Raw genomic sequence first — 15,807 nt, 5'->3', positions numbered from 1 at the left:
TAACCGTAAACGTCTTTGGGTTTTAGACTGTTTGCCGGACATAACTAGCTATTTGAAGCCAAAAACGTGTTCTGTGGGAACTTGTAACAGCATTTTTAGACTAAATTATTGATTAATCAGGAGGAAACGATCTCAAAATGAATCAACAATGAGAATAATCATTGCGGCCCTGAACTACAACCATTATTCATATTTGAAGACGTAGCCTCGGGCTTTCAGGAAATTGTGGACACTTCAAATTATAGACCAAACAATAATGAAAATAATGGTTAGTTGCAGCGCTGTATGTTTGCATGTTTTACAAGCTGTTAAAGGATGTACTGAAAGCAGTGATTATGTCAAGATGGCTGTAGTAATAAACCGAGGGGCCTTTCTCAAACCAAACCCTCCCCAGTCTGTGACAGAGTGAACTCCGTTTGTAGTCACACTTACAGTTGAATGAAGCATCCAAAGGTATAAATAGTAGCCAGCTATGGGATGAACTTCCCTCTCTCCGACGGAAACTAACGTTTCGTAACCATCGTTTCGTATCGAGCGGAGATGTGCAAAGTTTAACAGTATTAGGAATAAAAACATGCAATATACAGAAAAACTAAAACTTAGCATCTGTGGTGGCATTTCTATTCTATTTATCGTTTTTTGCAACAGTCCCTGTAAATATACAACACTTTCAATTTAACCTTTAACTTGTTAATGTCTGAATGACCAACCCCGTCTCGCACAAAATTACGTTCCCATACTACTAAACCAAAACATGTTGAGGGAAAACGTATTTTCTCCCAAATTACGGACGCAGTTTTAAACATGCGATTGCTAATGGAAACAAACAAAACCAAAATGCAACAAAACTACTTGGGTTAGGTTTAGTAAAACAACATCATGGTTTGGCTTAAAATGACTACGATATTGAAACAAAACCAAAATGCAACAAAACTACTGGGTTAGGTTTAGTAAAAAAAAAAAATCCTATAATCAAAACCAAAACGCAAGAAATGAATACGTTTCACATGGGACACACACACACCGCTCTCCTGGGAGAAAAGTATACAATAACGTTTTTATTCAAAGTGTTTTCATTCACGGTCGCTCGATATACGTCATCTGCTCTGCGCGTCGCTCGTTGTACTACGCCACTTCCTGCGGCCGTCCGCAGACTTATGGTATGTGTCCACGGCCTCCGTCCGTTTCACGCTTCGCATCAATTGTCTATGTAAGCAACCGTGCAACCAGTTGTGGTAGCGTGATTTCGAGAGACGGGGCGTCACGTCATCCGCTCCTCATTTGCATGAAGTCAATGCTAATCAGGGATGTCCGTTGCGACTCACCGTCTCTGGAAACAAAAGGTAGATAGGTAAAAGGCAAGCGCAATTAAATGTCTTAGTTTGAGCAGTTTACGTTTGCACAGGTAGTTGCACGGAACTTACATTTGTACAGAGTGCGGCATCGATGCAGGCTCGCTGTTGTAGGGTTATACAACCCATTTGCACTCCCCGCTAATTGGTTTGGGATGGCACTTAATATGGCGGACCGTCCATGGAGATGTGCAAATGGAGTGGAAGTGTGTAGGGAGAGGGTGAAGGGGTGGTTTGAGGAAGGCTTCAGGTGTTCAGGGATGATTGTGGCACACGAGTCCAAATGAACGACAAAAAGCATCTTATTGAACCATCAATTTATTATACCCATCTGCCACAACACAAGGCTCAACGTTAATTTATTTTGCCTGATTTGCACTAATGTGTATAAAATGTACAGAAATGCTCCATGTCAAAGAAACTGGAAGCTTTTAGCTCTAAACTGTAGACGCTACACAATCCCAAATTCTGACATACATATTTACAAGAGAGTTACTGGTGAACAGGAATCTTAACATAAAACAAACAAACAAACTATGGATCTCCAACAGCAGGGATTCTTGCAAAATAGTCGTGCATAAAAAGTGTCCAGGTTCTGCTTGACTTGTTACAAAAGCGCCAATACAAGTCTGTAGAAGCCCACAATAAAGAGTTTTCCCCGCAGGAGGCTGAAACGCAGCGTGCACGAAGACGTGTCCCAGGTTTCTTCAGACAAAAGTGATGCGGCTGCGAGCCTGGTTGACCTGCCACACGTTCAGCTCCTCGTACTCCTCCAGCGCCTCCTGGAATTGGGCGGGGGTGTAACCACGAGTGACGCAACGCTGTTCTGCTTCAGCCATGCGAACCACCCCGCCGGCTCCACCGCGGCCTGCCACGCCTTCTGTCGAGAGCTCACGCACCAGAGAGAAGATGACGTCGGCCGGACGCTGAGTCCTGAACAGAAAATGGAAAATGCGTTTGTTATTGATGTTGAGTTTAAGATCAAGCAAGTGTTTAAAAGATGAATATTATTTTCTGAAAGGAATACTTTTGACACTTTATGCAAAATACACTTCACTACAGACAAGATAGCCATTATGGCTGCACAATTAATTTAAATTTTATTAAATCGCAATATGGCCTACTGCAATTTTCAAATTGCAGAAGTCACAGTATTTGCTAAAGGTGAAATGTGTCAAAATACCATTTTAAATTAAATATTGTGGTGCTGCAGAGATGTCCTGATCTACACATCATATTCTACAGACTTAAGAAAACATCTTTGTTTTGTACAATTCATCTCAAATTACACCATAATCATTTTAATATGCTTATCAATGAAAATGAAAATTAAACAAAAGATATAACATGTTAAATAGGTTAACTTCTGAGGGGTTGGTAAGTGATTTTGTTACATTTGGAACGAGTAAGGCTAGCAGTTTCCAGTCTTTATGCTAAGCTAACTATCTCCTGCCTCCTACTTCATTCTCAATATGAAGGCATGAATGCGATAATGTTCGTTCAGTGAGAAAGCAAACGAGTATAATTTGTACTATTCCTTTAAAGACATTTTTCTTCATTTTATTTTATTAGCTTTAGATGTCACAAGTACTTATTTGTCTGATATCATTTTAAAAAGAAACCTGGTTTCCCTCCCTCACACATTGTTGTAAAAAGCCTCCTGGAAGTTTAAAAGCACCAAGAACAGAAGTTCACTAGTTTGAACGCCGGCCTCAGTGAACATACTTCCCGTGTGAAGAGCGCTCCATAAAAATCCAGACGTTTTACAGCTTCCTCCGGGACATGCGGCTACCGTTACGGGCGTTATGAGAAACTCATAAAGGGGATTCTGGGTCGGACGACATCCGGTTACGTGTAGTTGCAACTAAACGAACGCGATCATTAAGAAAGCGTCAACACTAACCTGGTGGTGTTGGACTTGCCGGCTTGTAGTGAATCCTTCGACATCTCCATCAGTCTCATTGCCTCGTTGACATCTTCCTTCTCAACAGTCTCCATCAGGCGAAGGCGAGCCTAAAGAGATGCAACAAAAGAGTGGGGATTGTGACTGAGATGGAATTAAGATAAAGTATGTGTGTACATTTAGTTTGACAGCAGATCTGTCTGATTACGAAGGCTGCGCTGTGCCGGCACTGTCAGACCGAGACAAGTGCAATGCCCTCTGGGATGGCCGGCAATTGCCCAAGTCTCCGCCTCTCAACACCAGCTAGTCTCTCTACAGGTTGACATTAAAACACCAAACACAAAATGCTAAAAAGGAACTGAATACTTAGTTCTACATATAAAGACTTGATCTTCATAGAGGTGACGGTTCTGGCCATGGTCAGTTTTGCATGGGTTTGCACAGCTGCACCAAACGCACACAGGCTGACTGCCCACCCTGCAAAGCTGGCCAGGATCAGACAAACCCTTTTTTTTCTGTAGCTCGCTCATGAGGATTATCCAGATATTACATCTGAACAAACGCAGTCGATGTACAGGTGTGGTGTTCATAAATACATCCTTGATTCTCCTACTACAACTCTTTCACACAGGAGCGGTTGCAGTGCGCCCCCTTGTGGACATCTGAGTGCAGCACATCGCCAACCTGTCTGCCTGAAGTGCTGGTTTTGCAGTAGGTGGATGACTGCTACCTGCACAAACAGCACTTTTGACACCCAGAGGCCAACAAAACACAAAATCTATCCTATAGATGCCTTTCCAGAAAGCCAAGAACACAATACATTGTTAAAAAAAATACATGTATATATTTATCCGATTTGCTGAATCATGATGAGGATTGATGACTAATGTCCCAGGCGTTTGGCAGTCTGGAGATCTTTTGTCCAGCGTGGGAAAGAAGTGCTCACATTGCGGTAGGCCAGGTTATCATCACTACCTGCACTGTAAGCACTTTATCACACACTGGACTACTGATGAAGACACACAAGGAGGATGATGATCACACTTTATATAATAACTCCATTAACAACTTCAATAAAATTTTACCCCCATGATTTTTATGTGGCACCTTTCAAATTTATCCTAGTGTAAAATATCTTGAACATTTATTACAGAACAAATTACATGAATGATAGATTTTATAGGCAATGCCGCATAATGTGTGCACAAGCAAATATTTTCTTGTTATATACGTCATATTGTACACCAACTTCAAGTAGCTTCTAATGATGCTATGAGAATATTGCATATTACAATCACGTGCAGTTTCAATTATTCCAAGCGGTCGGTGAAAGTTTCCCGCCACCCACAGCTCACTGAGGTGTAGTTCTCACCAGGGCAGTGGACAGACGGAGGATGGAGAGGAGGGTTCGGGCGGAGGTGAAGGTGGTGTCTTTGCCGACTCTGGCCTCTTTCCTCATCTCTACGTAAGCAGCGGTGATGTAATCAGCCAGCGACTCGGGCACAACGGGCTGCCGCTTCTTACACACAGCGATGTAACGCCTGAAGGGATTTACAGTTCATATTTGTGTTAAACTATATGGCCCAGTACATAGCTGGTAGGTTTGACACTAGTGGTTTAACATTTAGAAATGTAATGCAGGTCATCACCTCATCAGCTTCATGTCGATGGGGGTGAAGTGAGTGGGCGGCTGGCGGAGGTGCTGGTGGACGTAGGTGATGTGCTGGGCCAGACGCAGGTCAGATTCGGCGTCCGGCTTGTCCTGGATCAGCCAAAGCAGGTCGAAACGGGAGAGGAGAGCAGCTGGCAGCTGAATGTTCTGCTCAATGGTCTTCCGGGGATTGTAGCGGCCGTAGGCGGGGTTGGCTGCAGCGAGAATAGAGCAACGGGCGTTGAGGGACGTCATGATGCCGGCCTGGAAAGGCGCAAAAAACATTAGTGGAGATCAAGGCTTTGAATTCTCAGTTCATCTTCGCACTACTTTAGGGTCAGATGTGAAGTAATTGCGACATAGCACCATCTCCTAAAGTGTCAAGTCCATTCAATTTCTGTCGTTCAATGTCACGAGAGTTTACAGAAATTCATGCTGATTCTTTTTTTCGGTAGGGATATAGGCCTAGGAAATATATCGCTATTATACCGATATCGTGATGTGAAATTAGATATTATCTTATATTTTGGATATCGTAATATCGTGCTATGACATTAGTGTTGTCTTTTCTTAGTTTTAAAGGCTTCATTACAGTAAACAGATGTCATTTTCTGTACTCACTAGGCTGTTCTAGCTGTTTCGTTATTTGCTATCAATTATATCCATATAACAGATTATATATTAAAAATCTCATTATAACATATATATAATATAACTGACCAAATATTTTGTAAAAGCACCAATAGTCAACTCTATAATATCGTTGGGATATCAAAAATAGTGATATTTGATTTTCTCCATATCGCCCAGCCCTAATATATTATAGCTAAAAAACACTGAAATTAATTTACAGTCATTTTTATTAGTTTTTAACCAGGAAATAGTTTTTTTTAAAGAATTTAGTATTTATTTAGTTTACTAAAAATATCTTTCACTGCTTATTTTAGTTTACTATTCCTAACACGGGTCAAGATGTGACACGTTAGATTTGAATACCACACCTAATTAAGCCACCAGTGTCGTTGTCTTTACCTTAGCGATGGAGATGGTCTGCTGTTCCATCACCTCGTGGATGGCTGTGCGGTCAGCGTCAGCCATCTTGTCAAACTCGTCAATACAACAGACGCCCTGGTCGGCCAGCACCAAGGCTCCGCCTTCCAGGGTCATTTCTCCAGTCACGGGGTCACGCATCACCGCCGCAGTCAGACCGACACCAGATGAACCGCGACCTGTTGTGTACTGGCCTGAAACCCAGAGAGGAGGGGAACAAGAGAAAGTGAGCAAACTGCGATGAAATGGCAGTGGTGTGCATTTTATTTTTAAATTGCAAACTAAAGACATTCAGAGGCTGATATCAGGTGGAGAGGAGAATGATTAAAAACCCCACAAAGTAGGAAAAAGTAGAGCGGCATAAAAAACAGCCTTTACTCTTCTCTGGTCAGACAATCACATCAAAAGTTAATATTTTACAACGTAAGCCTTAATGCCTTACTGGATAAAATATTAAACCAGATACAGGACAGTTACTCTGACAAACAGGACTGTACTCACTTCGAGGAGCCAGACGGTCAATGTAGGACAGCAGCTGGGACTTGGCGACTCCAGGGTCTCCCATCAGGCAGATGTTTATGGTGCCTTAAGGGAGAGAAGCCAAAACAGGAAGAGCGGCGCTGTTAGTACAAAAATGTCATAAAAAGGCAAACGCTTTGTTTTTGAGAAATGTTCCACACATAGATGGGAGACAGAGGTTGGTGATATGAACGGAATTACCAATGTGAATAACCTAACAAGAAGGGGATGCAATCAAGAGCATGACCTCTTTGTATTGTTGCATTATGATTTGCTACTGGGACACTTCGATCGGTGCTCACCTCTGATTTTCATGCCTTTAGGTGCCTGTTGCACCCCTCCAACCAGCAGCAGGAGCAGAGCCTTCTTTACATCTTCATGTCCATAGATCTCTGGTGCTATTGAGCCGGCTAGCTTCTCATAAAACCCTTCCTCTGTAACAGAACATACAATCACTTCAGTTACTTCCAAGAGCGAGAAAATGATCTGCATCGTCAGGTTTTGCATTCACGCTTGTTACTACAGTCTGACTTTACTGACGTTCAGCCATCACACACACTAAGACTCCAACCTGTGATGCCGCGCAGCTCCTCATCAGTCAGATCCTCGTTGCCGAGCTCATCGTCCTCCGTCTTGTTCATGAGTGTAATGTTGTGAGCCTCCAGGTAAGTTTCTGATAGAAGACCCTGAAATTACCAAAAAAACAAGTCAGGATAGGATGCATGTTAGATACTTACATTGAAAGGAGGGATCAAAAGTGGGTTAAAAACAGACAAATTCTAAATCCAGGTTAAAAGCCTCATATACACACCTGAGTGGCCTGTCTGAAGCCGGTGCGCAGAAGAGGGAGGAAGACTCCGGTGATGGCGACATGGTCTCCTGGCTGGGCAAGACGTGTGTTTTCTCCGCGGGCGTAAATCGACATGCTCCTTGGAATATTTCCGACGGGCACCTGGTCACTCTGTGGGACAACAGAAGAAACTCATGAGGAAATGGAAACATGCTAAAACCACAACTACAGCTGTCAAAGTTAACGCGATAACACATTAACGCAACTTGCATTTTTTTGGTTGTAGCAGTCTCAGTTTTAAAGCTAGAGTGGAGATACTAGTATGTGAAACTAGAAATCCATTGGCACCAACCATGTCATACTAGCTTGTCGAGGAGGAGGAGAGGAGAACTCGTGCCAAATTTTGCCGAGGAAAAACTGGCATGGCTATTTTCAAAGGGGTCCCTTGACTGATTAAATATTTGAATCGATCGACAGCCCTAATCACAACTTATGGCAACAGTAAGTGAGCATTTTACTGTATATAGTTCCTTACATGTTCCTGAATACGAAGCTCCTGGAACTTGACAAATTTGGAGCCTCTGGTCTGCAGGTAGAGTCGACCTCCAGATTTATTGGTGACGCACTCTTGACTGGGACACATGACGAGGGGCATGAAGGTGGGAGACTGGATCTGAAGGACAAAGAGACTTTGTGAAGGACAACTGAGGGATATGTATTGTCACAAGATGTAACAATATCACAAAACCCAATCTTACTGGTTGATAAGTCTCAGCACCACACTGGTCACACGTGTACGTAGCGACAGCCATCATTGGTTTGACCTCAGTGGCACGAGTCACTATTCCTCGCACCGTCACCAGATTCCCGATGCTGTCCGCTCGTACGTCACGCACCACTTTGGGTTTATTGGTGGTGGGAGGCTTAAAGTACAGCTCACTGTGGAAAGAAGATAAAGTTCGGAGAAAACAATAAGTACCCAAACTGCTGTAATAACTAAAATATGTTGATAAAAATTCCACTTACAATCTCCTCATGAGCTCAGGTGGGTATTGGTTACGAGCGTCCCGGGTGTCTGCAGGGTCGCGACCCCTCTGTTCCATCATCAGCCTGTGCTCAATGTACACGTCCAAAGAATCCTTGGCCACAACCTGGTTACAAAAAAAGCATTTCCATTTTAATAAATAGGTATTTCACAGATACATTGAACTATTTGATTGTCAGATGCTGTGACTTGATTGTTGTACCGTCTATTTATGACAGCTGATCTAATTAAAATGCTTTAACTTTATTTAAAAACCCATACAGGATCAACTGTGCATACAAACATACATCTCTTTCTCTGTACTCTGGCAGCAGCTCGTGGACGGCGTCAGCGACCAGGCCCATGTAGCGCTTGGCATTCTCACAGATGCTCTCAACCAGCTCGGGGTCTTCCTCGGCCACATCGTCCAGCTCCACGAAGAAAGACACCTGCTCCCTGTGGGCCAGCGCCACCTGTACGCACACACAAGTAATTAGACAAGCCACTTAATTACACGACCTTGTCTACACAGATACCGCTCAGTAACAATGACGCTGCTACACTTTTCACAAATTTAGGCAGCGGTGACAGATGCAGATTAATAATGTGGTAAAACAGTGCACTGGCCTCCACATTTTACAATCAGTGAGGACATTTTCTATCTTGTATTAAGCAATTATTTTAAGAACATTGAGAGAATTTATAATATATTGCTTAGCAGTAGCTAGATTTAACAAATCTGAAAACCAGCAATCTTCAAGTTGTTATTTTTAATATTTCTTTTGACACGGACATCACAGTAGCATTAGTTGAAATAGCAAAAGAAAAGAAAATACATGCACAGATACATCCACCAGATATAAAAACGGGTGTGTCTACAGGGGTATTAGGTGTGTATTCCGATATTATTTATATTATGTATTCTATGGTTATATTTCTCTAGTGATGATATGTACATTTTATTTACTGTTCTGGTGCATTGCCTTGATAATCTGCTGCTGCAACAAGAATTTCCCAATTTGGGATCAATAAAGTACATCCATCTATATTTGTTTTTTTAAATTGACCACTGATATAAATACCGTACCACTCATCAGCACTTCTCCATTGTATTTATTCAGTTTAGTGTGATAATGTCCATATCATCTTTCAGTCGAGGCCAAACAGCCACCTCTAAAAGCTAAACCCGTTCATTTGTTCACTATACTTACAAGCTGAGCTCCATATTTGAACTGCTTCTTCCCGTTGTCATCCTCGGTGTAAAACTCCTGCAGGAACTTTTTGCATTTGTCTGTAAAACAAACAAATACCTTCAGCATTATTATCTCACAACAGAATAACAAAACGACAGGCCACATGCAGCAGACACTAGGTGGAGATTACTGCCTGCCTTTTTACAAAACAAAACATGGCCGGTACTCCTTCAGATATCGTGGTGTACAAATATGGAACACCAAAATACATGTTATCAAGAGCTCGTTATCCTTAGAACATTTTAAAAGGAAACTAATCACATTTAATTCATGATGTCTAATTATCTTTTGATATGTTTAGATATATTTTCTTTTCTTCTGTACTGTTTTTTGTATGTATTTCATTGGATTGTTTTCCACTGTTTGGTTAGGTGATTCTGCCCATTTTGTGTACTTCTTGTTGTTGAACTTTTAAAATGATGTTAGTTTAGATCTTTCTTCCTTTTTTGTTATTGTTTTTTGTCTGTTTTTTATTCTCCTGGGGTTGGAGTATAAGCCCTTGTATAAGCCTGTGGCTTCTTGACCTCTCCTGACACATTTCTTGTTTTCATTGACTGGATTTTGTGCAGTTTATGTCCTATCATTTTACCACTTCTACTATTATTGAAATGTTATGTGATGTTCTGTTTTAGCAGTTACCATATCTTTTACTTTATTTATCTGCTTTTATTGTCTTGTGAAGCACTTTGTAACAACATAAGTGCTATATATGTTCTCAATGTATATGTTCTTAATATGCCCTTGTACAAAGTATTGCCTTTTATAATTGTAATATAACTTATTATTTTAATGGAGCTTCCCAGCAAAAAGCATTTCACACGATTGTACCTGTATAACCGGCGTGACAATAAACATCTTGAATCTTGAATATAAATAAATGTATTATATATATATATATATATATATATATATATATATATATATATATATATATATATATATATATGTGCAAAGAAAAAAAAAAGAAAAAAAAAAAAAGATTGTTTGTTCACTATATATTCGCACAAAATAAATCATTTTTTTACTGATGTTATCTTTTGTTTAAATATTAAAGCTGCTTATCTGAGTTTAAAAACAACACCAGCAGCAGTGGGCCTAGAACACTGGGAGCTGTTTGTTGTCCTGCATCGACCCCCTTTGTTGAGTAACATCCTGTAATCTCGATGAGTCACTATTCACCTACAGTAAAGCACAAACTGCCTCTGATGTAACTACATGAATCAAATCCCCATCTAGTGTACCCACAATCACAGCTTTATAGTGAAATAACCGAGCAGCAGATATAGCTTCAGCTTCAGGATAAGAATGTAAATACAACAACAGGCGCGCTCAGTTCAGTGTCCATTTTTTTTTTCTTTGAGAGAAAACATCCCTCACTTCTTCTCCAAACAGCCACAACTACTAACTCTATTTAACTCCACCATACAATAAACTAAACTTTTACCAGCACGATGGTTAAAATACTCCACTTACTTTGACGCTGTGGCAGAAAATGTGCAGCTTATTATTTCTCTGTTCGAGGATGTTATTGTAAACAAAGCAGCACATGGCTTTTGTGCCTCGTCACTCTCAAGTATCCCTCCGCGACCCCCCTCCCTCTCCCTCCGAGATTAAAAGTAGTCCTGGCTGTTGTTTTCAAACCGGCCATCTACTAACGGTAGCTTTAGGTCAGAGCAGGTGTCTCTTAGCAACCGGCGGCTCTTTAGCTCCTCTCCAGTGGCTCTCTGTGGATTTATAAACATGGAAATGAATAACTGTTTGTTTACATTTTCATTTATCATTGTTGTAGGTCTAATGTACGACGGTACAAAAATTAAAAATATGTCTTTTGATAGTAAAAGGTTTCTGACTCCTGGGTTAGCTTCATCATTATCAGCCAGTTATTAACATAATCACTAAAGCGGTTAGAGGTCGCTGACCTAACGGTTAAAACTGACTGTTTCCGGCGGTTGATACACTCAAAAGTAAAACTAACTCGGAAGATGGCTCAGGTTATTGTTATTGTTTCGGGTTAGAAGTTTAAGGCAAAAAAAATAAAATAAAATGCATTGTTATAAAGCCATATTAGTTAATTAACTGCAATTGAAAGGTAACGGATGGTCACGCTCGGTTACAAAGTCATCAACGGATATTTGGAATATTGCTATGACCGTTTAAAATGAGCCGTTGGGGTGCATATAACGTTATTGTTAGCTTGAATCCAACACATTTGTTTGTTTTGCTTTTATAATATCGACATAAATAAGTCCAATAACGCCATGGAGTCAAACCAGCCTCTTTCAAAGTGCCCTTTAGCAAGGCACAGTTAATTACATGAAATTCAAAAGGCCCTTTACAAGTCATCAACGGATATATTTGGAATGTTGCCATGACCGTTTTATTTAAAAAAAAAAAAAATTAGCCGTTGGGTTGCTTATAACGTTATTGTTAGCACATTTTTCGTGTGTTTGTTTGTATAACAGCGACATAAAGCGAGTCCAAAAGCGCTATGGAGTCAAACCCCCACATAAACCAGCCTTTCACAGTGCCCTTTAGCAAGGCACAGGGCCAACAAGCAGACTCAAACCGGCTGGCATTGTGTTCAAACCGTCAGTACATTTAATGCACGGCTAGCTAACTGGTTAGCATGCTAACGTAGATCAGAAAGCTAGCAGCAGTTGGTGGACGTTTATAATGGAAGAATGTCTTGATCTCTTAAGATGTCTGAAACTAGTGTTTAATAAGGGCGTTGTTGATATTGACAAGTTAAAACATTGCCGAATGCCACTTTTTATGTAAATGAATTGGTGTTATTTGGTTGTATTGTGCTGTTTCCTCGTTGAGAAACAAGGGTAACTTGAAAATAACTAGAAGCCCTTAACGTGAGAATAACGGACCGTTTGTTTGATAACGTTTAATCTATCATGTCACATTCTAATAACGTTATCTGAGCTAACCGCTATAAACGTTTGTGAATGCTCAACGTTGCGATCATTCTTCAACGTTATTGCGAGATTGTGCTTTTGTAAGTTGAAATCCTAGAGTTGCACATAGAAAAATAACATGTGATGTCGACAGAAATATTAGTTTTTGCTAATAAATTCCGCCCCGTCTTCATTAACTTGCTAAGTTACTGTGGGACATGTGCTTGAACACACAGTGGCGCCTGCTCCTTTGTTTAAAACGGTTCCATCCGGGTCACTGCGCATTCACAAGCTACACTGAGAGACTGCTTAATAAGCAGTTACTAACAAGTTCATCAACATTCATAATAAAAGTTCATCAAAGTATACATCTCCCAACTACAACTCCCAGGACTGTGGTTTTAATAAACGTTAGGTTAGTGCAGAGGGGGAAACGAGGAGGTACAGTTATCAGATGAGTGACTATTTTGCAACGTTACTGCCTTCTCCTTTGTTTAAAACGGTTCCATCCGGGTCACTGTGCATTCACAAGCTTAACCAGTTACTAACAAGTTCAACAACGTTCATAATAAAAGTTTGTGCAACTTCAAAAGTGTACATCACATGTTTATTAAACTATACATTAGACATGCATATCTCCAACTAGGGCTGTGGTATAATGAAAGTTAGTGCAGAGAGGAGGTAAAGTCATCAGATGAGTGACTATTTTGCAACGTTTGTACAAACACAATGATTGTTTAAATTAGCTGACTTCAAAAGTGTACATCAGTGTTTATTAAACTATACATTAGACATGCACCCTAACTCCTAGGGCTGTGGTCTAATGAAAGTTAGTGCAGAGAGGAGGTAAAGTTATGAGATGAGTGAATATTTTGCAACGTTTTCTGCACAAACAATGAATTATTTAGATTAGATGACTTTATAGTAAATGCACTGCATGATACAAACCTGTAAGTTTCCAAAACAGCATTATAGAGGATGCATTTAGTTTAAAAAGTGTACATCACATGTTCATTAAACTATACATTAGACATGCACACTAACATGCATACCTCCCAGTGTGCTGTGGTCTAATTGAAGTTAGTGCAGAGAGGAGGTAAAGTTATCAGATGAGTGAACATTTTGCAAGGTTTCTGCACAAACATATTGATTGTTTAGATTAGCTGACTTTATGGCAAATACACTTTGCACAGTGGCGTCTGCTCCTTTGTTTAAAACGGTTCCATCCGGGTCACTGTGCCTTCACAACCTTAACCAGTTACTAACAAGTTCAACAACGTTCATAGTAACAGTGTGTGCAACTTTCAAAGTGTACATCACATGTTTATTAAAGTATACATTAGACATGCACACCAACATACATAACTCCAACTAGGGCTGTGGTCTAATGAAGTTAGTGCAGAGACGAGGTAGTTATCAGATGAGGGAATATTTTGCAACGTTTACCTCACAAACCCAATGAATTAAGATTGTTTAGATTAGCTGACTTTATAGTAAATACGCTGCATGATATAATAAACCGTCAAGTTTCCAAAAACAGCATTATAGAGAATGCATTTAGTTAAAAAAGTGTAGTAATTTAGGCTAACCTGTTGCTGCCAGCCATGCTGTTATTGTGAACCTTTCTTACCTTTCTCTGCTGCATTTAGTTTAAAAAAGTGTACATCACGTTTATTAAACTATACATTACACATGCATACTAACATGCATGGGGTGTGATCTAATGAATGTAAGTTAGTGCAGAGAGGAGGTAAAGTTATCAGATGAGTGACTATTTTGCAACGTTTCTGCACAAACTATTAAGATTGTTTAGATTAGCTGATTTATAGCAAATACACTGCATGATATAAACCGTTAAGTTTCCAAAAACAGCATTATAGAGAACGCAACTTTTTTAGTTAAAAAGTGTAGTACTTTAAGGCCAACCTGTTGCTGCCATGCTGTTATAAGTTAATCTCTTACCTTTCTCTGCTGCATAATCCTTACGAGACATGACTGCAGACCCTCAGCTGAGATATAACTCGATTACAAACTCCTTAAAAAGGTACCAAAATACAGTTTAAATTCCCGGTTTAATCACTTCTCTATCACTAGAGAGAGACTAGTTTCATTCACTAAGCAGCGTGTGCTTCTCCTCCAGTTCGCGCGGTGAAAAGAAGTGGCGCGAGTGTGACGTCTGCAGCAGCCAATCACGTCGCGTCTTTCCACAGCGGGGAGGCGGGACTTCGTGGTGGCGCGAAAGTTGTGGTGTCACGTGACTCCACAAACTTCCGCCCTGTTAGTCAGAATTGGCGCGAAAGTCTGTGATTGGATTTCATACAGCAGAGTGACCCCAGAGTGAACTCAAACAGTGTTTATAGACTGTAAATAATGATATAAACACAAAGTCATGGCCAAAATAAAACTATTCAAACTCTCAGGTATTATAGCAGACAAACTCATTATAGTGACACTTAGCTATATACTTTATCAAATCCAATTATGAAAACATACATTCTTTTTCTTACTAGTAGATATAATTGTCATGTAGGCAGTTTCCTCTCAAATATCTCTTTACAAATAAGATGAAAAAGTCGTAATATTATGAAAATAAAGTCACAGGTTTACAAGAAAAAAAGTCGTAATATTATAATAAAGTCACAAGTTTAAGAGAAAAGTCATAGTATGAGAATAAAGTCATCATATTATAAAGTAGTAATTTAACGTGTTATTTTCTTTTTTCTCGTAAAGTTATGACTTTATTCTTGTAATATTACAACTTTTTTTCTCGTAAAGTTATGACTTTATTCTCGTAATATGATTTTTTTTTCTTGTTAAGTTACGACATTATTCTGGAAATCTCAGATTTTTTCCCCCTCAATGTGGCCCAAATACTCCGTAGTAAATTTGCTCATTGGCCCTCACTGCATTAGACTTATATACTATATATTTAGACTATAAACTGATAACAGAAAAAGCTTAAAATTATCTTCGATAAGTTTCATTTAAGTAAATTGACCAACAAAAGGCATTTTCTTCTATAATCGATGACTGAATGTGAGTAAGACTGTAAATGAGTGTATCACTTTTAATGTTATCTTGTTTTTTTTTTTTTGTATTTTGCATATACTAATTTGTATTATTTATACTTTTTTCCTTTTCATATTTTTCAATTTATCTGCAATTTATGAACCTCTGGCATATTGTTCTCATTGTGTACTTAATTTCATAAAAAAACAGAACTATTAAAAAAGACACTGGGAGCATAAACTGTATTTATGATTTTTTTTTGTGCCCATTTTCATTCTCTAAATTTCCTTGAGCCTGTGTTTGTATATTATTTAGGAAGTTATGTGCATCACGCCGTCATGCCTGCTCGTAAA

The 15,807-nt window shown here is 39.7% G+C and overlaps 1 protein-coding gene across 3 annotated transcripts; it reads right to left on the bottom strand.

Annotated features, from left to right (window-relative positions):
- Nucleotides 1-1,652: 1,652 nt before the first annotated feature.
- On the bottom strand, nt 1,653-14,609 carry mcm7 (minichromosome maintenance complex component 7). Of its 3 annotated transcripts, none has more exons than XM_074649262.1 (15): nt 14,408-14,609; nt 9,501-9,580; nt 8,598-8,762; nt 8,292-8,416; nt 8,024-8,204; nt 7,801-7,938; nt 7,287-7,436; nt 7,047-7,161; nt 6,778-6,909; nt 6,458-6,541; nt 5,939-6,150; nt 4,905-5,170; nt 4,628-4,796; nt 3,256-3,365; nt 1,653-2,285 (listed from the first exon to the last, which is right to left on the bottom strand). In XM_074649262.1, the coding sequence occupies exons 1-15, from the start codon at nt 14,436-14,438 to the stop codon at nt 2,060-2,062; spliced, it is 2,184 nt and encodes a 727-aa protein (XP_074505363.1). In that variant the 5' UTR covers nt 14,439-14,609; the 3' UTR covers nt 1,653-2,059. The 3 variants fall into 3 exon arrangements, with proteins under 3 accessions (XP_074505363.1, XP_074505366.1, XP_074505367.1); XM_074649265.1 differs by lacking the exon at nt 14,408-14,609 and adding an exon at nt 14,076-14,084; XM_074649266.1 differs by lacking the exon at nt 14,408-14,609 and adding an exon at nt 11,016-11,080.
- Between the last annotated feature and the right edge of the window lie 1,198 nt (nt 14,610-15,807).

Source organism: Sebastes fasciatus, chromosome 10, assembly GCF_043250625.1.
Source record: "Sebastes fasciatus isolate fSebFas1 chromosome 10, fSebFas1.pri, whole genome shotgun sequence".
NCBI classification, from domain to species: Eukaryota; Metazoa; Chordata; class Actinopteri; order Perciformes; family Sebastidae; genus Sebastes; species Sebastes fasciatus.
The sequence above is the reverse complement of the archived record's forward strand: the minus strand, read 5'-3'. Positions and strand labels throughout refer to the sequence as shown.